Consider the following 25,888-nt stretch of genomic DNA (forward strand, 5'->3'; position numbering starts at 1 on the left):
GGGACCTGACAGCACTTCAGTGGCAACTACATTATCAGCCCAGGCTTGATTGGAACAAGTGATACGACAGCAACAAGCAAATATTTTCCATTATCAAATCCCTTCTGTTCTGGCTGCGTTGCAGTTCTCTAACTTCAAGAACTGATCAGAACACCCGCAGAAAACCTGGGGTACTTTAGATGTTCTGGTCTGTATGTCTAAACCATTAACATTACCGGTTCACAGTAGCAAAACTCCTTTTAGGTGACCCCAGAGGCTGCCTGTGTTCAGTCTCCAAGGCAGGGTGCAAGACTTTTCACATTTCTGTCTCACTCCATCTCTCCAGTGTCACTGTGGGGGATCCCATACCTATTACCATCACCTAGGCTATCAGAAAGATGAAAAAAACCCATATCTGCTTTTAGTGCTCAGCATGTTAAAGAAATCATATAACAGGCTTGCACAAAACAAATTATAATATTTTAAACAAAATCTTTCTCTCCATCTACAGATTGCTTAATGCCTTGAGCATTTACAAAATCGCAAGAATTACACATCTTCGACTTGTGACAGCTGGAAATATTAGCAAGTGGCCGAAGCAATCACAGCATGAATCCCACATGCCATCAGATGAAGAAGGATGAAAGACTGAGACAACACCACAGCATGCCACGAGGATGCCACAGGGAGGGCAGGGAGCTCTGGTTCCCTCAGAAGCTCACAAGATTTCTTCTGCCAACTTAACAAAAACATTTGCAAAACAAACTCAAAAAACTAAGCTGGATTTTTACCATGAATGCTTGTTCAAATGCTTCCTATCATAAGACAAGCCTGCTTCTAATTCCCTAAGAGAGTAAGCGGGAAATATGACTTGGGGGATATAATGCTCTCTTTTAAGACCAGAGTTTTGTCTTTTGCCACTTCTTTAAGCCATGATTGTCACGTGTTTCCAGAAAGTATGTGTAACAAATAACAGGTCTAACAATGACATTTCAAATCCCACCTGCAATGAAAGTCTGAAAAAAGTCAATCAAAAATCAAACTATGATTGAGAAATTAAGTCATTCTGCAGGTCATTTCTCAGGCAAACAGCATTATGGGTGAAAGGCCCCTGGCACGAGGGGAGGAGATGAGGGACTTGAGGAGAAAGTACACCAGTAGATCCACTAACTAGAGAGTGGTCTACCATGCTTTCTAACTGAAGCTGCTCTTCCTTTGCTTTCAGCAGGGTTGAGTTCCTGCACTAATTTTGCATTTGCCATCTCATGTCTTAGAAAAAGTATTGAAGAGCGCTTCCATTGATACACCTGAGCTAATCACCTTATACTTCACATGTATTTTTAAATTCTAGAAATGTGCCTATGACCTAGTGACTCTAGCTATATACACAGTGTGTATGCATCACACGCAGTCAACTACAGATGTTTTGAAGCTCCACTTTTACAGCATTTTATTTCAGAAGCACCTTGGGGAAGAACCAGAAAATTCATCCTAGCTCTGTGTCCAAATATAATCTTATTAATTCTGTTTACATAGGATTCTTCAGCAGTTTTAATTAGGGCATTGTTTGGCTTCTGCACTGGCCTCTAATGTGTTGGTGAGAAATTGAAACAGGCTTTTCACCACTGACTGGCTCCTCTTCAGTGCTTGAAGGTGTTAAGCAATTTTATCTCCAAGAAATATACAAAAAGATATAAACAGAACACAGTCTTTTACACCTTGTACATAATGTCATGTATTTTACATATTAGAAGCAAATATTGAAAAAAATTCTTTTAAATGCAGTGACTATTTTTAGTGTTTCAACAAATCTGCAACTAATCATCTGGCAGACAGATAAGAGCTGATGCTTGAAAACAGAAACTAGAAAAATCAATGCTCAAGTGCAAACTTAAGACATTCACCTCCTTGCAGGAGCTTCCCAGCTTTCTGACAGTTGCTAAAAGTATGTTTTCTTACAGTGGCCTCAAAACCCATCTCATTAGCACAAACACTTCCTGGGGGACCTTGTAAGTGCATTTCCCTTCAGCCAGTAATGTGTTAACTCCTTAATTAGAACTGCTGCTGCAGGGTAAAGAAAGAGGAAATTAATTCAAGAACTGCCTTAGCAGGCAAACCTATCTTGGGTACTCTACTCACAAGGAGAGCTGTCTGCAATTCAGTTTTGTTTAATTACTCCCACAAAAAGCAACTGATAAGAGCAGGGCAAGAGTTGCAAAAAACCAAAACCATCCCTTCTATGCATCAATTTTATTTTTTAAATAGTGCATTCTGACATGAAAAACTGTTCATTTCTTTCTCTCGTTGGCAAACCAAGGGCATTAGTTATAAATTTCTGTGCTCTTCCTCTTTATTCTGAGCCCATCACTGGAGCAGCAAGGACTAGTTAATCCCAGGACTAGCAGGTAATGAATGATACATCATCCCTGTAAAATTTGCTGGAGATATTTTCTCATGACATTTAACTGAGTACTACTGCCAGCACTATCATGCTGCTTACTAGTTCTGATGGCTCATTGTGACTCCAAAGGGAGTTATCTAGATCCTATCCAAAGAGGTGACAAAAAACCCCCAAAAAATCCAATAATCCAGGCTTACTTTATTTCTCTCTCTGCATGTTCCTCCCACATGCCTACTGTACTCTTCCACTATCCAGACTCCCGCAAGCAACAAGGAAAGCATTCATGTTCCTTGTGAGATGGGTGAGCAACTGGCTCAGGGGTTGGGCACAAGGGGTTATAGGGAATGGGGGGACATCAGGCTGGCACCAGTCTCTAATGGGGTTCCACAGGGCTCCATCCTCCGCCCAGTTCTCTTAAACATCTTCATAAACAACTTGGATGCAGGACTGGAAGGGATATTAACTAAGTTTGCAGATTATACTAAATTGGCAGGAGCTGTTGACTCCCTGGAAGGCAGGAAGGCCCTGTAGAGAGACCATGACAAATTAGAGAGACGGGCAATCACCAGCCATGGGAATTTTAACAAAGGCAAGTGCTTGATTCTGCACCTGGGACAGGGCAACCCTGGATGGACAGACAGACTGGGGGACGAGACACTGAAGAACAGCACCACAGAAAGGACCTACGGGCCTAGTCAACACGAGTGGAGGATGAGCCAACAGTGCCCTGGCCCTGGGGGACATCAGACACTGCATCTCTGCCTGCTCAAGGGAGGGGATTTTCCCACTCTACTCTGCATTGGCGTGGCCTCACCTCAAGTCCTCAGGGCAGTTTTGGGCACCAAAATATAAAAAAGACATGAAGCCATTGAAGAGCACCCAGAGGAGGGCTGCAAAGACGGGAGAACGGCCTAGAGGGGAAGCTGTACGAGGAGCAGCTGAGGGCACTTGCTCTGCTCAGCCTGGAGAGGAGACCTCACAGCTCTCTACAACTTCCTCGGGAGGGGCAGCACAAGGGCAGGCACTGATCTCTGCTCTCTGGTGACCAGTGACAGGACCCAAGGGAACGGCTGAAGCTGTATCATGGGAGGCTTAGGCTGGATATTAGGAAAATGCTTTTCACCCACAGGGTGGTTGGGCACTGGAACAGGCTCCCCAGGGAAGTGGTCACAGCACCAAGCCCGACAGAGTTTTTGGACAATACTCTCAGACACATGTTGCGATTCTCTGGGCTGTCCTGTGTACAGCCAGGAGTTGGACTCAATGATTCTCTTGGGTCCCTTCCAACTCAGGATATTCTATGATTCATATCTTCATATCTTCTCTGAGACATAAATCTTAAAAGTTTTAATTCTTCTGTAGTGTCAAGTGTACAGACATTATATTCAGACTATAGAAATAAAAAGATAAAAAAGTTTAGGATTTCTTACAGATTTAGAAATAAATCAAGAGAAGAACTCCATCCAAATTTTAGATCTCTGAGGTCTGAACTTTTATTACTTTAATACTATCAGTTACACTAATTAAAATCTTTTCCTGTTTATACCATATTCTCTTTTCACCTTCCAAACCACAGTATGTTTTCTTTGAACTGTTTGAAATTCTTTTTTGCTATAAAGATGTTAGTTTCTGCTAAGTATTCCTCACTTCTCCCAAAGCAATTAAAACTCATGCCATCCCACTTTATATGAAGCTTTTACAATCATTTATCTGCTACAGACTCTTTCCCACCTCCTGCCATGCAATGTTGTCACAAAAAAGATTTTTATTTTTACTTTTTGTAAGTTTTCCTTAACAAATGGATAGCTGTGAAAACACAAGACAACAGCTGCAATAAGGAACACTTTGTCAAGCTGCCTCACAGAAAAATCTAGTTGTTTTTTGGTTTTGTTTTGGGGGGTTTGGGCATATTTTGGGGAGGGGGGGTTGATTGTTGAGGGTTTTTTCGGTGGTAGTGGTGGGTTTTTTGTTGGTTGGGGGTTTTTTATCAGGAGGTTGGAGATGACTAGGAGAAAAGACTGAAGGATTTGTGGGTTTGGGGTAGTTTGGTGGGATGATTTTTTTCCACTTTAAAGGAAGATCTAAAAGGATTTTGTTTTGTCTGCGGAATTAGAAACTGTCTTTTCTTTTTTAGTATTAGAAAATTAGTTATTGAAAAAAATTAACAAAATAATTAAGACACAAAATACAGAATTACAGCTGTAAAATATCATTTGAGAAAGCTGAATTTTGAAAGACAGTATCTAACAAAAAAAGAATCACTTTAGATAGCCCCAAAGATCTTTTTTTCTCAAGACAGGCAGAGGCTAAAAGGTCACAGTGGAAAAAAAAAACAACATAAAACCCCATTGTAGTACAGCTTAACTTCTGCAGTTCTTTCCTTTTTCCTCCTCCTGATAATATAATTGCAAAGAATAAAAAATGAAACAAAAATGCTGGATACAGATGTTGACTTTCTCAGAATTTTCTCACATGCCTAGGGAAAAACAGGTGCTGTTAGAATAAGTCTGTGCTTCCAGTGCTTAAGGGAAATCATGTGTGCTTTCCTTTCTAGAGATGACTTCCCTTTTTCCCCCTCAAATGGTAATGTATTAGCATACTGCCACAAAATACTTCTGATACTGAACTGTATCAATTTAAAAAATAAAACCAACAACTTAAAGCATTAGACTGCTTTGCTTTTTATGGCTACATAAGAAAGATTAGTAGATCTAAAAATCCAAATTACTTGTCTATACGGGTTTTTAATACAAGTTTGACTAATTCCAGAGAATTTACTCTGGAATGAGGTAAATACTGGGACCCAGGTGATTTCAATTCTGTGTCATGAGACATCTGTTTGACACATCTCTCTGCAGACAGATAAGGTTGGTCAGCCCCTTGCACAACAAAAGACCAGCACCTTCACAGCCTCATCTCTCAGGTTAATCAATGGCAGACTAGGGAATAAACACCATTAAAATAAAAATAGAATACCAAATCCAAGTATATTGACACCACTGTGAAACAGATCAACAGTAAAAGAAAAACTGCAAATAAATCAGTAGCGAAAGAAGACTGAAAATGCAGAAGTGCCAGCAGGAAGCACTGAAGTAGCTCTGGAGCAAGGAAGACTGGAGACACTAGATAAAATTAAAAAATAATTAAAAAATTTAAAAAAAAGAAATAAAAAATACTCGAGTTTCTACTGTATATGAAAATTTTTATCATTTTGTCTCCATTACTTGAAAACTTATGTGACGATCATATTTTTTTAAAGAAAGTGTCACTATGAAATATTTCTCTCTGTCTTGGTATTAAGTTTTCTTTCTCGTGAAGGAAACACCAAATGAGAGGCTCCTTCAAAATAGATATCTATACCTCCATGTTATGAATTAACAAAGTTAGTTACAATATTTATACCCAAAGACACAAATTTAAAACTGCATCCAACTCCTGTTACTTTCTATGAACAAACACCATTACAAAAATACCGCATGAACTTTTGATCTCTTAAAAGGCAGAATTTAGGAAGAAAGTGATATAACCTTTCAAACCAGTGTTAAAATGATATTGTGGAGTTCAAAACAAATACCACAGGAAGACAGAGGACATGTTTCAGGCATGCTGCCTATGTTCCTACTCACCAGTCCACACAAAACAACTGTTTTATCAATATAATTGATTTCTTTATGTCAAATTGGTATTTGTGGTGAAACATGGGACAAGCCCCTAAGAGGCCAGAACAAAGAACATAAGAAAGGATATTTTGTGCCCAGATAAACTAGCTGAAGCATAAAAAAAATTTGCAAAGAACAACCTCGAAAACATCATCTCTCTATATGATACCTCAGGCACAAGCTAACTGTGATTCATTTGTGTCTGCAAACAGTACTTATCAAAGCTCTCTCATCTAATGAAGAGGGTCATCATCCAAATTAGGGATAAATGTATACATACAAAGTAACAGTTATGTCCTTAATTAAGACATAGCCATGACTGGATCAAAAAGAATTACATTGTCACTATGAAACCGTTAGAGAAAAACAGTAATTTTAACATAGTTCTCTTGTAAGGACTGTTTTCCACTAATTTCCCAGCCCCTAGGATTAATGAAACTGAAATACTAGTATATGACAATCTATTTATTCAGATTATTTTCTGCATTTCTGAATGCCACAGCAACACTGTACAGAAGACCTACTGAAAAGGGACAATTTTGCTATATCGTCTTATACAACTAAGAACAGTATTCTAGGATTTTTTTATGGAACTGGTTCTAAGAAATGTCTTCAGTAGAGTTACAGGATACCCTGAAGAGGAGCACACATTCCACTTCACAGTGCTGGAAGGCACAGGATAGGGAAGGATAAAAGTTTCTGGCAGCACTAGTTTGCTTAAAATTTTGTGAGTGCTAACACTACAATTCACTGCAACGCAGCATATGATATCACTTAAGCAACATTTTTTAAGAAAAGTACCACATTACATACGTAAAACAAAAACTTCTTACCTATGACTGCCATCCAGATTTGATTTGTGGATGAAATTCAGTTTAGCATCTGCCCAATAAAGTTTCTGTTCCTCATAATCCAACGTCAGTCCATTTGGCCAATATATGTCTGTGTTAACTATAATGGAGCGGCTTGAACCATCCATCCCAGCACGTTCTATCTTTGGCACTTCTCCCCAGTCTGTCCAATACATGAACCTATAATTATTTGAAAATAAGAAAGACAAAAAAAAGAAAGCAATCATGTATAAATCTACAACTGGAACGCTGACGACAACTTTCAGTAGAGACAAAAACACACTCTATTCTGCAGAGACAATATCTGTAGAACTCTCTTCTACTGTGTAAAGTACATGTATCCTGTGAAACACAAGAAAGCTACTTTACAAGAAGTTAAAGAAAAACAACTTAAGACAAATGCACAGTACTATGTCAGTTTATACTTCCATATGTTTCTTTCTTTCCTTGGGTGAAGTGAGAAAGTTGGGAGATATCAAACACATCTTGACAACCATCTCAGAATTCAACACTAAACAGCAAAGATAGATATTACAGATTATCATAAAAGTACAACAGCTTCTTTAACATGGATCAGAGTTCTGGCAGGGGAACAGGAAAAGAAGGTGTGAGGACTTACAGCAGACATAGTTGCATGTGATGCAGTTAAGTGGATTTAATGGTAGATGAATTCATGTCCTTTTTTTCCACAGAAATCCTGAGAGAGGTAGCTAAGTCAACATGTTTAGAAACACAGCTTGCACTCAGTAACTGGGCAAAACACTCTGTAAAATCTTTTAAGACTGGACAAGCAAGTTGTAAAACATGTAACATATACCAACGTTTAAACATTATTTAACAAGTAGTGGGGAGAGGGAAGCTACCCAGTTGCATCTAAGGCTGAGGTGAAACAAGGGAAACCACTTTATTACGGCTGGAGATTAATAGCAGGTAGGAATATTTGTCCCTTTTCTGCAGGTGGTAGAAAATGGATATACTTTTGTGGGTTGTTAACTGAATGCATAACTAAACAGAAGTTACACAAATTATAAACAGATCAGATCAAGTGTGTCCATGGTGCTTTTGCTGTTGCAGCTGGAACAGACTACTGTCCTAAATTGCTCTCATCACCTCATAACATCTGCCAACATACCTGTATACCTCTTTGTATCTGTGCTCCCTAACCTGGCTCAGTCAAAACAATCCAGATTAGGAAAGACTAACTCAGATCATTACACAACCACAGCACATCACTATATGGTGCCCACACCTGAAGAGGCCTGTCCACCCATCCTCAAAACAAAATCGAACATGCAACATATTTAAGAAACATTTGCATATGAAGTTATTCTTGTCAAATATTTATTCTTTTTTTAATTTATTTTTAAGAGTCAAGAAATTCCATGTCATTATCTCCCCCCTTAATTCGTGTCTACAGCATGTTTGTTTTAGTCTGCAGCAATATCTGCGAACAGAAATGCAGCTGATTAACACAAATATTGTCTTATTTGATCCCAAGTGAGTCATTCTTCATTGAGCAATATGCTTATTTTAAACACAGTGCAAAAATATCTGAAAAGAGCATGTGAGATTTCTCTGAACAGAAACAAGTGCCTCAGATAAACTGTTTTTTCATCAGGAAGAAGGACAAAACCCAAATAATTTCCAGATAAGGTAGCACAGTAGCAAGCCACCTGGTCAAGTTATGGAATAAGAAAGCTGCATACTTGAAAAAAGAAATGTTAAAAAAAGTCAGGCAATATTTCACCAGTGAGTATGTGAGAAAGAAGAGAGAAAAAGAGAGATTTACTTTTAACTTCTTTAAGACAGCCCTTCTTGGCCCTAGCTGTCAAGTCCTAGACTTCCAAATCAAGGTTAATAGGTTCCAAGGCTCTGACCACCCTGCTAGACCAATTTTTTCAGACTGAATCAGCTCCTTAATTGCTGCACAGCCTCATCTTCTTCCCCGTCTCACTCTCACCTCTAACGCATGCTGCAATTACTCAAGGAAAAACAGGTAAGGGTAGTTTGGTAACAAAGAAGAGGCTTCCCAAACTTCACAAAACCAACCCAATTTCATTTGTCAGAGAAGCACATATACACACAGAAGTGGCTTAAAGATTCAGTAACATTTCCAATCAGCTCTGTTGACCTTTGCGCAGTTTCGCCAACAGTTTGGGGTTTTTTACCTCCACCTTGCTTGAAAACCTAGGAGTTTTAATGTCTCCATTAAAAATGTTTTGAGGCAGCCACACTCCATCTGATGACAGCAGCCATACAGACAAAGTAAGGGTCATTCTCTCTTAACCTTTTCAAACACAGTTATTTCAATTAAAAAAAAAAAGCCACCATCGAAGCCCACAGGATAGAGCAAAATATTAAGAGAATATATTAAGAGAAAAATAATGTCTTGTGCTAAATTATGGCATTGAGATACCAGTAGAAGACAACTGTTCCATTTGTCTCTCTTCTCATCTAGTTATACCTCGCTACACAATTTAAATCCAGGAACCAAGATTTTAATTCTAGTGCAGAAGAGGAGAAAAGTAACATTTAAAATTAGAATCTATACCACCCTTTTAACTTTGAGGGAAAACCCTGCATCTATGGAGCAGGTTCACTGTACAGTGGCACAGTCACTGAACTGGGCTCCGTGCTGGGCAATCCCAAGTCTGTAAAGATCCAGAGGGCAATGCACAGACATGCTGTGCTGTAACCGACTGCAGCAAGCACACTTTCACATCTAACAGTAGCACCAGACTTAGCAGGAAGGCCTTTAATTTAGTAACAAAGCAACCCTTATAGAGGCAAATCTCTCTTCAACCTAACAAGAAATACCACCAGAGGTCAGATTTTTACCAGCAGACTCTGGAAATGGTTGTGAGTCCTCATAAAAATCTCAAAGAAAAACAACAACAAAGTGTATTTCTATTTATCTCTGCTTGTAATTTTTAGAGAGTCATGCCCCCCTCCAAGGAATTAAGGCACATCAAGTATTTGATGTACACTTATAGAAGAGAAGAAGGTTCTTAGACTGAAGTTAAAAAAAAAATAAAATTAGTTGGTACTTTGTTTGACTGTGGCGCAGGATGTTGGTTTATCTTAAAAGATTATACCATCACTAAAAATTATGAACAAATAGAGAAAGAGTTTTGATGGTTTATTCCTATCAACTTGTTTCTATGCATCTTTAAATCTAGCATTTTTTCATTTTTGCATCTCAGTGCATAAGGTGAATCCAGGCAATAAAACTCCCTCTAAAAAGGCATCAGAAATCACTTGCACTGTACAGTTGTAACTTCACAGTTTTGATCTGCTTCAGATAGAAGGTTTTCCCACAGCAAAACAAACACACAAACAAACAAATAAACAGGATGAAACAGCATTTTATGGTTCCATTCTGCACGATCAACAAATATAATAAATAACAGAGCTTCTTTTCCACAAAGCTGTTCTTTTCCACAAAGGCACGCTGATGGCACAATATCCACATCCATAGAAAAAAGCCTGTAGAGTACAAATGCCAAGGTTAAATGCTATAATTTAGCAGTGATTTCTGCACAGAAGGAGATAAATTATCGCCAGCACCCATCAGCTTTGCAACTTTCTGATATGCATTGGTCCCCAACACTGCTGCAGACCCTTTCAGCCCTACTGTTCTGCATCGAACTAGGTGCCTGAAGGGAGTGTCACTGAAACACCAGCCCCCACTGAGATGCATACAACTGGTTCACTCATTGAACAGACACCCCACACACAACACTAACCCGATTTTAAGGCAGTTAATTACAGCACTGTACAGGGTAGGCAAACGTTTACCTTCCTGAACTTTATTCAGTGGGAAGAGCAGCTGCTTAATTGGGACAGCTAATTATTTTTTGAGGTTCTTCGCACTGAATGCCCCAACTTTGCAATTAGGCTTGTTTCAGCCCCTAAGAACCTCTGAGCTCTTCAGGGACACAAACAGCTGCCAAAACTCAGAGCCTGCACACATTTTAGAAGTGCAGCGACCCCTGCGGAGCTGATCAGCTCTGTAGTGGTCCTCCTGAAACACAGTCTGCTCCAGCTCTCGCGCTAACTCATCTAACCAAAAAATACAGTTAAATGATAGGCATCGGAGTAGTTGAGGAAAATTACACACAATAACCACACCTTTGCCTATCAAAAATAGCTCTTGACTTGAGAAGAAATGCTCACGACTCTTCGGGAGTTTACAAAAAGACATTTGAATCACATGACCCTTCAGGTATTCTGAACAGAGACTTTTTGAGGAAAGTTCATAGAGGGATAAAAACTGCAATCCAGAAGCACATAGCAGTATCGAATGACACAGAAAACGGATCTTAAATAAGGAGACTAAAAGTAGCACAGGAAGGTTTTAGTATGAAGTTTCTCAACTGATTGCAAAAGTCAAAAGTATTTTCAGTCCTCCAAGAGAAGTAAAAAATGTACATAGCAAATTAAATATGGAAATAATTCTTCATAAAAGAGAGGAAAAAATATCCTTTGGGGATACAATCAAGATAAACATGAGAGAAAAGATGTTCTTAGCTAGCTGAGAGCTCTGCTCTTTTACAATAGCTTGTCTCTGTAAATAAGCACGGACATTAGTTGAATGTAATTTTCAGAGCTGCTTTACAATAATTTCTTACGTTAACATTCAATGCACTCAACACCATTTTCTGTGCAAATTAACTTATGCAGTTTTCTCCATCACTCTTGAACATACTAAAAGCAGCTATGTGAGGAATGGGTGTGAATTAAGTAGCTACTCTTAACATCTTAACACATGAAGTCTTTTACCTTTTACACTGATTTTGGGTTTTGAAGCCCACAAATTCCCAATAAAGCTGTAGTTTTTCATTTCAGCTAAGCACAGCTGGCTCGGAACCACCTATCTTAAATATTGCTATATACACCGGACCAAAACAACCAAGATTTCTTACATTGAAAACCAAGCCTTTTTTATTTCACTCTTCTCAAAAGCATCAGTGTGTCTAGCACAGAACAAGTCGGATATGCTGAAAATGCCTGACAAGCAAACACCCATGGACCAAACTGACCCCTTTAACTCCCTCCCTTGACCCCCCATCCTCATCCCTTGCATCTCGGGGAGGGCTGGAGGACTAGCAGAACTCCACAGGTGCCTCTCAGCTATTCAACTTCACAGCCCAAACCATTATGCTCAGAGCATCAAGACTAGGTAGGAGTCTATCCAGCACCTTTAACACAATGACCTGCAACAGGGAGAACTCAATGTTATCACTGCTAGCAAAGCAGTAACCTTGTGTAACTCCAGCCTCCATAACTGATTTGCCAGGGACGATAAAAGACTCAACTGACAAGTGGGAGAAAGCAATGTATAAAATTTCACATGAATATAAGTCTACTATACACACCAGAAAAAGGTCTACTGGAACATAGATTTTATAAGACATACAAATATTCTCCCCAGTATACTCTATACTGGTTCCCTCAAGATGAAGATGCTATCCTGGTGATCCTACTTTCATGCAAATGACTGCATTTATCCTAGGACATCAAGCAGTATACTAATTAGGCAAAATCCATCTGTAACCAGTATGGTATTATGAGGATTTCCACTTTAGAGTTGGCTTTAGTCTCCTATTCAGACCTTATCTAGCAGGAGAAATAAAATGATCACCAGACCTTCCCTCTTCTGGGAATCCATTTCTAAAATAAGGGATAAATGCAAATATTCCACTTTTGAAAAGAAGAAAGCCTGTGATGAAGTGATCAGAAGATGATGCTTTGTCTCTACCTCAGAATTAACAACAAAGTATAAAACTAGAATAAGATTTTGGAGATGGCTTTCAGAAGCCCTTAAAAGAAGACCTTAGCAAAACCACTGAAAGTCATTTGTAAGAAATCAAAATGGAAGGACAAACCTACATGATATTTTCATTTCATAACCAGAAAGAAACAACCCAGTATTCAAGCTATCTATGATGCCCTCTATTTTCAGGCATCCTAGTTTAAAGAATATGCTTGACAACTGGAAAAAACACAGGTGAGAGACTGTTTTTCATTTTCATCCAGATATTTCTAAAAGTCTATAGGAAATAAGGTTTGATTTAGCTGCCAAGCATACACTGATGCACTGCAGAGTCACATGCATATCATTGTCCTTTTGGCCACAGATCGCAAGGAAAAAAAGCGGTTTATTAAAAAACAAGAAGTAGCTATTTTTCTGCTGAATGCTCACAAAGGCAGAATTTTAATTGTTTGAGCAGGTGGAAAGGTCTTCTGCTCCTTGAACTTGCAAACTAACTTTTCCTATCTCCAGACACAAAAGGTCTAACGACATATGTTCCACAGTTAGGAAACAAAAGCCATTTTCTCGTTACTCCTAGAGCAAGCAGGAAATAAAGCTTGACAAAACTCAGTGGCATTCAAAAAACAATATCTGAAACAACAATTTTCCCAGTTTAAGCCAAAAGAATAGAGAAGGAGAGAGAATTTCCTCTCTCTGTTACTGATTAACACCATCCCAAGGCCCTTACCAACTGCAAGACGGAAGCAAGATGGTGACATGCTTTGGAAGAACTCTGCCAGCCCTTTGCACAGGAATCACTTCAGATATAACACACCACACCCAGCCACGTTCAGACAGCCTTTTAGTGGCAGGTAAGCCAAAAGAAAACTAAAATTTAAGTTAATGTAACAGAAGATGGACAAAATAAGAAAAATTCTTGCCTTCCAACCTACCTATACCAAGAAAACAGAGGAAAGCAAACCAGCTGGCAGTTTTGACAGACCTTCAAAAAATGAACACACAAACAAACAAACAAAAGTATCTCAAACCAATAAGTGTGGCACAGTCTCTCAAGAAGCCAGGACTGCATGCTGGGTAACTTTGCAGGGCTAAAGAGTCTCACAGAGGTCTGCTCTGGCAGTGCCTCAAGCTGTAGCTGCTCAGCATTGCCCCAGAGGAGCCCATGCACACAGAAATACCCTTTTCAAACAGTTCTTTAAGATCCTGTTAAAAGGTGCAGATCTACACACCTGTGAACTGAACAAAATTATGAAAGCTAGTACAAAACAATGTTTAGCTACTTTAAAACAAATGGGGGAAAGCATCATCTTTCTCAGATAAAATTTACCTTCTTTGTACAATGAAAAAAATCTGTTTCTTTACAGGGACTTACACTAAAATGTCCTTTACAGGACATTTGCACTATAAATATTTAGTTTATAAATGAGAATTTAGAATTCTGTCATTTCAAAGAGCCTTAGGATGAAACTAGACAAGTCAGCTCCATAATTTTTCACTCCCTGCCTTGACACATAAGGATCTTTTCAGCTCAGTCATAATCAAACTTCTTTTTTATATTTCAATGAAAAACTGAGAGAATTATTTTGCATTTCTCCTTATACATCCTGAATGCAGGAAGTAGAGAAAGATTTTTCCCTATACTTGTATCTCAAACTGAAGCCCTAGAAACACACACACTTCTCCATGGCAAGAGAGCACAGTCATACATGGCAATTATTCTGCCCAGCGAATGAGGGTGAGAGAGATAAATCTGCCATTTGTCATTCTGGGCTGTTCCTCACTAAGCATCCCAGTGCATATCACTGTGCAAGGTTTGGAGTTGTGAACTGTATGCAGGGTACTATGCAGATCAACTCCACTCACAGTAGATGGAATGAACTGGTATAACCATCCTAAGGAATCCTTAATGCACACTCAGCTTACAACAGTAACAGCTTTTAACCAAGACCAACTCACTTAACTTTATTCTCTGTTTTAATGGAAGTTTACTCTAGGTTGGGGTCCATCAATCCCCTGACGCAGTTCACCACACCATCAAGTGGGTACTTGTGCTAAAATATGGGAAGGCAGAATGGCTCAGCCAGGAACAAGAGGAGAGAAGATCAGCTGAAAAATCAGAGAAACAACCTGTCTGCCATCAAATGAAATTGGGGAACAACAACGTTCAATATCATGAGATCTGTCTGTAATTTTTCCTCTGTGAGTGTTTTTTTTATCATTCCAAGTCTTTCATCAGTAAAATATTCAGCCCCTCTCTCAGTACACTACTACCAACTAGGTCATTTTTATCTTCTTAATTCCTGACTCCTCCAAGAAACCCTAAGGAACTTTAATGTTCTGCTGAACCAAGCTAACTCTTACCCTTCATATCACATTTCAGCACTCTGCTAATACTTTTTTCATAGTTTTCATCCTATTGTTTGGTATGTAAATCCAGCTTACTTACATGTAACCATCATTCCTTAGGCTTTTTTTAAAATTAAATTAATTAATGTCATCTAGGAGTTCAGTACATTTTGAGGCAGTTCTTGTTCTTGTGATTTGTTTATCAGTTTATTGATACAGAAACCAACCTGACACCCTCAGTAAGGAACACGCAGGCAAGCAATTAATTCATTTCAGCTTTCCTGAAACAGTTTCATTTGCCATGGCTGGGTTTTTTTCTTTTATATTTTGATCATCCACTAGACTCACTAAATCACTTATTCTCCTGTAAGAAAGCAGCGCACACCAATTAGTCTTTTCACACTACAAAATTACAGAAAATAAGGCCTTATTTTAAACCCAAAAGCTACATGATGTTCACTACAAAAAAAAAAGAGGGGAGGGGGCAGGGAAGAAGGAGAGATTTCTCTATAGAGGATAAAAAGAGTAGAAATCAAGGGACACGGTGTAATTAATGCACAACAAGACGGGTTACATTACACTGGAGATTTGGTTAGAGACCTAATTCTGGAAATATAAACCTAGGTAGACTTGGCTTTTATTGAGAAGAAAGAATGTTTTCACAGAGCAGTTAGAAAGGCCCACTAAATTCAGTATGAATACTGGCCAAAGGCTTCATCCTCAGATGAAACTAACACCCCTTCATTTTTATACTGAAAACATTACTGCCAAATATGATGTCTGAGATGTCTGAGACTTCGCTCGAGTTTTTTCTGAGTTAGATTTTGCTGTAAAGGAAGTAAGACTGCTTTTACTTTTCAGCTGAATATTAAATACTCAGATTCAATTTTTATGGAACAAGTGGCTATGTATTCTACAGCAACTACATTTCTAGTATTTTTGCATCTGGAATTCTGAAGTTAAAAAATCAATTAAAACAGCATTAAACCCAAGTCATTAGCATTTCTTCCTACAAGCTTCTTTTGCAGGTCATTCACCAGCTCTTCTAGTAATAGCCACCATTAACCATACACACTGCATACAAATCACTTCCAGCACAGAGACACATCAAAAGAGTGAAAAAAATCCAAATCCTTGCCCAACCACAGGCCTCACTCACAAGATGTTTTCTAGCAAGGTACAAAAAAAATGCCCACCAAATATTGCACTATAGGTAGAAACCTCAAGTATGCTCCCAATCACTCAAGTATAAAACTCATTCAAGTTTAAAGCTTTCATCTCAAGCCTGAATTGCTAAGCAGAAAAAACATGCTGATCAGTTGCCATCAGCTCACAGAATTTAAAATAATTAGACTAAATGCCATTTAAGAGTTTTTACAAAATACAGGCTGTTTACAAACAAGAAGTGGTTTTCCTTGTTTTCCTTACAGCATCTGGAGGAAAAGAAAAAAATCACATTTTGTACAATTTAACTAGATAAAATGCCACCTTTTGAAACTCAGTCGCTGCTTGGGAGGGCGAGTGGAGAATGTGTACTACAGAAAGGATACAATGATATACTGAAACATTTTGGGAAAGGGAGATCTACATTTATTTAACAACAATGTAGGGAACTATTGCATACCTAAGCAGCCTCTAGAAATTGCACATTTTATTTAAAATCAGAGATTTTCAAAGTCAGCAAAAAACCTAGTTTTCTTAGTGTGCAACTTTGATGTTGACAGAAAGAGAAAATAAGATTTCAGCAATATTTTGCTTATTTAAATAACGTTTCTTTCCTGCCCAGTAAATACTTTGCCTATAAAACTGATCCATCTGTTTGCAGTTGCTTTTGCCAGAGGCCCTACACCTCAAGGCTGCCACTTTTCCACCTCTCTCCTGCATCAGTGCAGAAGGTGGAGAACCAAGTCAGTGATACAGAAGGGCCCAACAGCTCCTCTCCTTACACCTAATGGTGTAATAAACATACTTCGGGTGCTCTCTGAAGAATACCTGTCTTTTTCTTCCCTTATATCTCACACACACAGAACCTCCCAGCATCTTAAGCCAGCTGTTGCCTGCCCAGACAGAAAAGACTGGTATCCCTCAGTCCAGAAGACATCATCTGGCCCAGGTTTTGTGAAGCATCGAACAGAGGATCTTCTTACACTCACCAATTCAAGGGGATCAAGGCAGTGCAAGTAGGACCCACATGTTCTTATTCCACTCAGAGACCCTCCAAAGAGTGAAAAAGATGTGTTAGTGACAAGACAACAGGAGGAAAAAATGTGCTGATACCGAAGAAGCCCGCCTAGGTCAATTCAGTTATCTTGTTTTCAAATCAAACATTACACTTAGGGTTCACCTCTGATTCAACAAAAAACAGCCAAACCCCACATTACATGGCACAATTCAGAAGAATGAAACATTAAAGGTATTAAGCATGGAGAAACCAAGCAAACACAAAAAAATCTGTCTAGTTCAAAGCTTTTCCTGCAGAAAAAATAATTTGATTGGTTTTACAGAAAAACTACTTTAACAAAACAATGTAATTTTCTTTGCATTTAACTTGCAAAACGAGTTGGCACATTAAACAAAACACTACCTATGTATAAATTATATGTTAATACCTCTAAAGCAAGCATGATGTTCCTAGTAAGTCCGTCCAACTTGGGGATATTCTATAATTCTAGGAAAAGCTGGTGCTGCTGACAATCTTGTGTAAGAACCAAGACCAAAATGATGAAGAAGCACTACCAGCCTGGGGTCCAGATACGGATGAGGCTGAATCTTAAGGATATAGTGCAGAATAACACTTTAATCTTGCCAAAATTACTTAAACAATTTATGAAAGAAGTCAGGAGCAACAAGCAGAAATCTATAGATTTGGTAGTAAACTCAACAAGTTAAAAATATCTTGATACAACACCCCTGCACAACTGCACTTCAACAGCAAGCTACAGCTAAGCAAAAGTAACACCAACTTAATGATTAGTAATTAAATTCACACAAAATCGCATTTTTAATAGTTTACCAATATGTAAACTGGCATCACATTCTGACTGGTAATCTTTATGCTAGGCAAGATCAACTATTCTTCAAAGTACAACTGTTAATTTCCAGGGATGGGAATGCAACACGAGAGGTGTCAGCTGTGACACCACTCCTTTCTGACCACTGACATAAAACGGTGGGTCTCAGCCCTTTTTCCACTACAGGAATTGCTTTAGTGGGATGACTGAAAGGATACAAATTGTCTGTCAAATTTCTTGTCCCTCAAACCACACTTCAATAATTATTGCTTTCCCACTCCCTGTTACATCCAAAAGCAGGTGTTCTAGCACTTGGTGTAACACTGTTCCTCTCCACTACTACCTACAGATTCAGTTGTTTCTGAAGTTGACTGAACACTGCATCTATTTGCCATCAATCCAAGTCCACCAAGCAACCATAAGTCACTCCAATAAACCTGGAAGCAGGACAACATTAGTATTTATTGAAGAGGACAAAGCACTTCTACTCCAAAACTCTAAGAGCCACAATTACAATCTTAAGGGTGAAAAAGACTGGGGCCAAAAGACAGCTTCATTAATAGTGGCAGCACTGAGCATGACTGCAGAAAGCTTGAGCCTTGTGTCCAAAGCCATGTATAATGTACAGGTTTTGATGTATACGATTTCTGTTTCGATTCAAAGTACAATTAATTCATCTGTGTTCTGGGTTTTCCTTTATGCTTGCGCCCAACCCCTCAAAGTTTTGCAGCAGTCAGTACTTGCAGCAAAACATAAGAAAAGTAAAACCCCATATTATATGTGCATATATATGGATATTTTTTTCCTCATGAGTTTATGTGCACCAGGGATGAACTCAAATCTCAAATGCAACAATTTCTGAAAACTGCCTGCGTACACTTCCAAAAAAATTCTCTTTTACTCTACATTTAATTTATTCCCTTTAAAGTCCTCTTTAGTCTGCCCATTCCGTGGCCTGCTTCAGATACTTTCTTTTGTTATAAGTCACGAACAATAATCTCTTCATGGTTGTTATCCAATTTTACCAAAGGCTTTAATCTGCTTTATTGACAATTACTCTTTAACTACTCTTCTCTGAACTGAATTGCAATAAAATGGATCTCTAGTTCTGTAACTGACCAAAGGTAAAAAAAACAAACCCAAAGCAACAAAACCCCACAGCTCGGGATTACCACTGAGGACAAAAATACGTTCAGAAAAAAACTAAATGAAGCAATTAAAATAGAGTGATTTTCCCCCAAGTGTGAAAGAAAAATAGACAGTGAATTTATTCAAGGGAGTCTTAACTCTTCATAACCTTGCTCCTCTTTTTTTTGGTGGACTGCACTGTGAGCTGCCAGAATAGGTTGGTTTTGCACACAGGTAACAGTGAGGAGGCAGAGGGCACAGAGAAAGCAGGGAAGACTGTGATTCAATGGCACTGCTGTAGAGGAATCCATCCAGCGCAGGTAGCTTGGGGTGCAGCTGCAGTGCAAGCAACAGGTTGAGCTCTGGAGGAGTCTAAGCCAGAGATAGACAAGAAGCTGTGAATTTCTGACTCTTTGCACAACAAAGGGCCCGGGGACCTGGGGACCAGACAGGGGACCAGACACTCAGAGACACAGCAGGAGCCCTCCAGACTTTCCCATGTTTATACATGCACAGGTATAAAGGCCCAGCGTTTTCTTTGTTCAGGATCCCTCCTTGGAGGCACCCAGCTCCAAGTGTTTTATTAGTTATTGCACCAAGATTAAATTATTCTAAGGCTTGAAATGTTTTAGATTCTGCTATGGGAAACCTGGGATTGAGCTAGTTAGAAGCAAACTGGTCTGATTGGGAGTGTGGGGTGTGTAACTGCAAAGGAGCTTTGGTCCCAGCTCAAGTGGTGCAAGAGTGACCAGAAGAATGGCTCCTGGATGATTAGACAGGGAAGTTTCCTTAATACCTGCCACTAACAGCTTGATAGAACCAGGACAATTGCATAAAAAGAATAAGCCAGACCAGAAGGATATACTCTGTTACTTGATAACGGAAACAAATGCATATTTATCTTACTAATTAAAATCCAAGAAAATAGGCACTGCAGCTTTTTCACAGCATGGGGAAAGAAAATGGACTTATTGATGGCAGTAGGACTAGTCCTAGCTCCCGAAAGCTTCTTCTAATCAACTCCTTTCCCACATCAGTAACAATGCCAATCCCTAAGTCACAACTCAGAAATTTGAAGAAAGGGGGTGGGAGTACTGAGATATTTTTTCCACCTCAAGTCTAACTATCCCATGTCTTCAGGATCACCTGAAAGAGCTGACATAACTACTTGAGAAAGGGCATTTCCAGTGCAGCAAGAATTGATTCTGTAAACAAGCCATTTTCTAGGATAGTATCCAATACCATGCTCTGTACTCAGGGCAAGTAAGAAGCTGAAGTTCCGAGTAATACATAAAATTACAGGGTTGTACATACTGATGACTTTATTATTGCCTTAAGATTTGCCATACAAAAATCTTCTCTATACAGAACCCTTCAGGGCTCCTCTACACTGGGCTGCAACACCTAACAGATGATTGTCTGAATTTGCTTTGGAAACGAATGCTATAACAACCATGAACATTCCTATTAAAAGGGGGGAATGGGAAGGGGAAAAAAAAAAGTATATGGCTTCAATTTGCTTCACAGATAAAACATTTTAAAGGAGGTGAAATACAATGAATCTTTTCATCATCACAATTTTATCAGGAACTGTGCTTTAATGACCACAAAAGTCTAAAATATATGCAAGTCAGTCTTGTTTTACTGAACCAATGTTTACGTCCACTATGGAGCCTCCAGTGTCGTAATCACAGAATCAGACAGGTTGGAAGGGACCACACTGGGTCACCTGATCCAACCTCCCTGCTCAAGCAAGGTCACCCCAGAGCACATGTCAAAGCATTGCATCCAGATAGTTCTGGAATATCTCCAGTGAGGGAGACTCCACACCCTCTCTGGGCAATCTGTTCCAGCGTGTGGTCACTGCACAGTAAAGAGGTTCTTCCTCATCTTCCAGTGGAACTTCCTGGGCATCAGTTTCTGCCCACTGTCTCTTGTCCTATTTTGGGCCCCCACCAAGCAGAGCGTGGTCCACCCTCTGCCCCCTCCCTGCAGACACTGACACACATGGATGAAGTCCCCTCTCAGTGTCTCTTCTCAAGGCTGAACAGGCCCAGTTCCCTCAGCCTTTCCTTGTAAGAGAAATGCTCCAGTCCAGTAATCATCCCTTGTTGCCCTCCACTGGACCCACTCCAGTCGCTCCATGTCTCTTGTCCCGAGGAGCCCAGGACTGGACACGGCACTCCAGATGTGCCTCACTAAGTCTGTGTAGAGGGGCAGGATCACCTCCATTGACCTGCTGGAAATGTGCTTTCTAATGTAACCTAGAATTCTGTTGGCTTTCTTGGCCCCCAGGACACACTGCTGGCTCATGGACAGCCTGCTGTCCACCAGGACCCCCAGGTCATTCTCTGCAGCACTGCTTTCCAGAAGGTCACCCCCAGCCTGTGCTGGTGCCTGGGGTTATTCCTCCCCAGGTGCAGGACCCCCACATTTGCCTTTGTTGGACTTCAAACAGCTCCTCTCTGTCCATCTCTCCAACCTGTCGGGGTCCCTCTGAATGGCCACGCAGAGCTCTGGGGGATCAGCCACTCCTCCTGGTTCTGTGTACTCAGCGAGCTTGCTGAGGAGGCACCTGCCCCTTCATCCAAGTCACTGATGAACAAGTTAAACAACACTGGGCCCAGTATAAACCCCTGAGGGACACCACTAGTGACAGGCCTCCAACTAGACTCTGTATCATTGATCATGACCCTCTGGGATCTGCCTCTCAGCCAGTTCTCAATCCATCCCACTGTCCACTCATTCAACCCACACTTTTTGAGTTTGCCTATAAGGATATCACGAGAGACAGTGTTGAAAACCTTGCTGAAGTTAGGGTAGAAAATATTCACTGTTCTCCATCCATCCAGGTGGTTGTTTCATTGTAGAAGGCAACCAGGTTGGTCAAACACAACTTACCTTGTGAACCCATGCTGACTACTCCTGATCACCTTCTTGCCCTTCATGTGGGTAGAGATGGCCTACAGAATGAGGTGCTCCATCACCTTTCCCAGGAGTGGAGGTGAGGCCCCCAGGCCAGTAGTTTCCTGGGTCCTTCTTCATGCCCATTTTGAAGACTGGAGAGACATTTGCTTTCTTCTGGTTCTCAGGCACCTCTCCTCATCTCCATGACCTCTCAAGGATGGTTGTGAGAAGCCTGGCTATGATGTCCACTGGCTCAATCAGCACTCATGGATGCATCCTGTCAGGGACCATGGACCTGTGGATGTCACGTTTGTTTAGATATTCTCTGATCCAATCCTCCTTGACCAAGGGAAGGTCTTCCTCCTGACACTGATTTACTCTGACACAGGAATCCCCAAGGGCTGGTCTTAACAGTGAAGACTGGTGCAAAGAAGGCATGCAATAACACTGCCTACTCTGTTACCACAGTCCCCCCTCCATTTACTAACAGGTCTGTATTATCCTTTGTTTTCCTTTTGTAATTTATGTATTTGAAAAGTACTTTACATTAAAGCCTTTATGTTCCTTGACATCCTTGGCCAGATTTAATTTTAGATGGGTCTTGGCCTTTCCAGTCTCATTTCTACTTGTCTTGACCACCCCTTTATATTCACTTCAAGTGGCCTGACCCTGCTTCCATCTCCTATGAGCCTTTTGCTTATACCTGAGCAATGACAAGAGTTCTTTGTTCATCAGCAGAGGTTTCTTGTGCCCTTGACCTGATTTCTTTCTGGGATGCATCGTTCTTGAGCCTTAGAACACTGAGGAAGTGAGCCTTGAACACTGACCAACTCTCATGGACCCCTCTTCCCTGCAAGGCCTGCTTCCATGGGATTCTTCCAAGAATATCCCTAAAGAAGCTTACATTAGCTCACCTGAAATCCATGGTCACAGTCCTGCTTGCTGTCCTGCTACCTCTTCATTCAACACTGAATTCTACAATTTCATGGTCACTTCAGCCAAGGCTGTCCCCAGACTTCACATCAATAAGGCCTTCTCTATTGGTTAGTATGAGGTGAAGCAGTACACCGTTCCTTGTGGGATCCTCTACTACCTGTGACAGGAAGTTATCATCAATGCTTTCCAGGAGCCTAATGGACTGTGCTTTGCTGTGTAGCTTCTCTAGCAGATGTCAGGGTAGTTAAAGACCCCCACAAGAACCAAGGCCTGTGACTTTGAGACTGCTTCAAGCTGCCAGTAGAAGGCCTCATCCAATTCCTCCTCTTGATCAGGAAGCCCGTAGTACATAACCATAACAATGCCACCCTTACTTGTCTGCCTTTTTATCCTGACCAGAAGCTCTCAACTTGCTCATCATCCACCCCACGACAGAGCTCCATACATTCCAAGTGCTGCCTCACAGATGGCAACTCCACCACCATACCTTCCTGGTCTGTCTCTCCTAAACAGTGTGTACCCCTTAATGACAACATTCCAGTCATGCGAGCTATCCCCACATCTCCGTATAGCAGTGCGATTGAAGCCTTGTGGCTGCACACATGTCTCTGGTTCTTCCTCTTTGTCTCCAAAACTTAGTTTCTTGAATAGGAATAGGAGAGCAAGATCAGCCTTTTGCTCAGTCTTTTACACCACATTAAGAAATTGTCCAATAGCCTCACATTTAGGGTTTGTTTTATTTTAGGGGCATTTTAGTTTTTTAACTCGATCGTTAAACTATAGTAGTTTTTCAAAACAAGAACGTACATTTTTTTCCTCCTTCCTTTTTACAGTCTGTAGAAGCAATTGTGCTCAGCAAGTTTGGCACTGAAACAAAGTGGCATAAATCACAAGGTCCAATTCTAAAACTCAATTCCAAAGGGTGAGCCCACCAACTAGGCTTCTCAAAAAAAAGGCAAAAACGTAGCTTTTTGCAGAGGTTACAGTACTGCTCCAACTCAGACCAAGAAGAAAGCTATCCTTCTCCAATGACTGTAAATGGGAATTGAAGTGGCTAGCTCAACTCAGGCACTTGGTTGCCTAAGTATGGCAAAGGAATATCTCCTCTCAGAGACTGTTTTCTGGCTAACTTTCAAACAGAAAGGCACAAATCCTTTCTTTCTTGGGATCCAAGATAACGGCAAAAGAAATAAGGTTGGCTCAGTTTGTCAAGAACTGAGTTTTCACTTAAATCCTAACAAGAGAGGTTATGTGGGGGTTTTGCCTTTTCAGAGGCAAAGAGTCACAAATCCAAACTGATGGCAATGAGGCAGTTATATCTGGGACTAAGTAAAGTCACCAACTTCTGAATTTAAGCAGGGACATCATCTCCTCCCCTGTAGGTAGGAGAGATATGAAGCTTCTGTCAAAGCAGAGACTTTCTTTCAAAAAAAGACTTTCTTTCAAAGGGTTTCTTTCAAAACAAAGAACAAGTAAACTTTCTTAGGTCTATTTAAATAAAGTTCACACACAGACTGTGGCAAAAAACATAGTACCAGGGATCTATATGTTGCTTTTTCTGTTATGCATCCCCTGAAATGAACTGGCATCCAAACTTGAATAATGGGCAACACCTTTGAAAACGAAGACCCATAGTGATGCAACTTTCACTGTGAACACTGGAATAAAGAAAGCTTAGTCTTCTACATCATAGCTCGATTCCTTGAAGTTTAATGACAATAATGGCACTGAATTAAGCATGTCCAGTCCCTACAGCATTTGGAGCAGGTCTGTCCCATGGGGATGCCCTGTTACAAACTTGCATGATGCCACTGGATTGGGAGGTCACTGAGAGATGAAGCTGGGGACTAGCTTGACTGAAATGGAGCAACAAATTACAAAGATCAAATTGAGCCTTATTTTATGACTTAGGCCTCAAATACCTGCAGTATTCACACATGCATCACATATTAGCTACTAATGGTGTTTTCCCCTATTTTTAGGCTATTAGCAGCTCCTAGATCCATCATTTTTTTCACATGTGTGTGCTCAGTGTTAGCTCAACATAACCCAATGTCATATGCTCCATGTAAAGAGCTGTGAACATCACTTTCCTCAGCTACACAAACCTCAGACACATAAATCTGTAACCTCAGAGGAGCTAATTAAGAGTACAGCGATGTTGTGCAGCAACCCTTTCCCTTGCACTCTTACACATGACTCAAGGTCAGGAGTGAAAATTGCCATCCATCACCAACTAGCACTACTAACAAGTTTTGGTTTTTAATCCCATCGGCAAAGGTAGTAAGAGGCAGCAACCATCCATGCACGAAATATGTGGAACGCTAGACAGCCAGCAGAGCTCTTAATAAAACTTCTTGTACAGAGAAACATTAGCTCTTATAGGACCACTGATGGGAAGGGTTTACTGCTCATTTGGTTCAGTCCTCCAACAGAAGTGCTAATGTATGCCTGGACTGGTTTTGAGCTGTGCATATTTAACACAAAATTACCAAAGAAAACAGGTATTAGTTTGCAGCACAACCTGTCACTAATTACACCACCCCCCCAAAATCCAATTCCCACACCATTAAGCAGCTCAAACACTTCGATAAGAGCTATCTTGACAAGACTGGAGTGGTAGATGAGGCCCATGAGCTATTCATTTTGGTAGTATAACAATGCTGCTTCTTTTCTGTTCTTCCAATCCCACCTGTAGAAGCAAGAATGCATCCTGTGCTAGAAGGTGATGGAGTAAGAATATCTACCAAATGATAACAAGGGTCTGTTAAGCAACTGTGTGTATTTCCTCTTTTGCATCTGCTTATATATTTAAATACAATACAACTTTCACAAAGTAAACTGCTCAGCATTGAGAGAAAAAGATGAACAGATCACAGGATTAATTGGAAGGC

The 25,888-nt window shown here is 40.2% G+C and overlaps 1 protein-coding gene across 2 annotated transcripts in view; it reads right to left on the bottom strand.

The window, feature by feature from the left end:
* The window catches only part of LRP6 (LDL receptor related protein 6), a 129,294-nt gene that overhangs the window by 68,117 nt on the left and 35,289 nt on the right, over positions 1-25,888 (bottom strand). For both annotated transcript variants that reach the window (XM_017832856.1, XM_017832857.1), the window contains one exon: positions 6,873-7,070. In XM_017832856.1, coding sequence (XP_017688345.1) covers positions 6,873-7,070 — 198 coding nt within the window. The remainder of the gene's footprint in view (positions 1-6,872; positions 7,071-25,888) is intronic.

The sequence above is a fragment of the Lepidothrix coronata genome, unplaced genomic scaffold (assembly GCF_001604755.1).
Source record: "Lepidothrix coronata isolate B3197 unplaced genomic scaffold, Lepidothrix_coronata-1.0 Scaffold208, whole genome shotgun sequence".
In the NCBI taxonomy this organism is placed as follows: domain Eukaryota; kingdom Metazoa; phylum Chordata; class Aves; order Passeriformes; family Pipridae; genus Lepidothrix; species Lepidothrix coronata.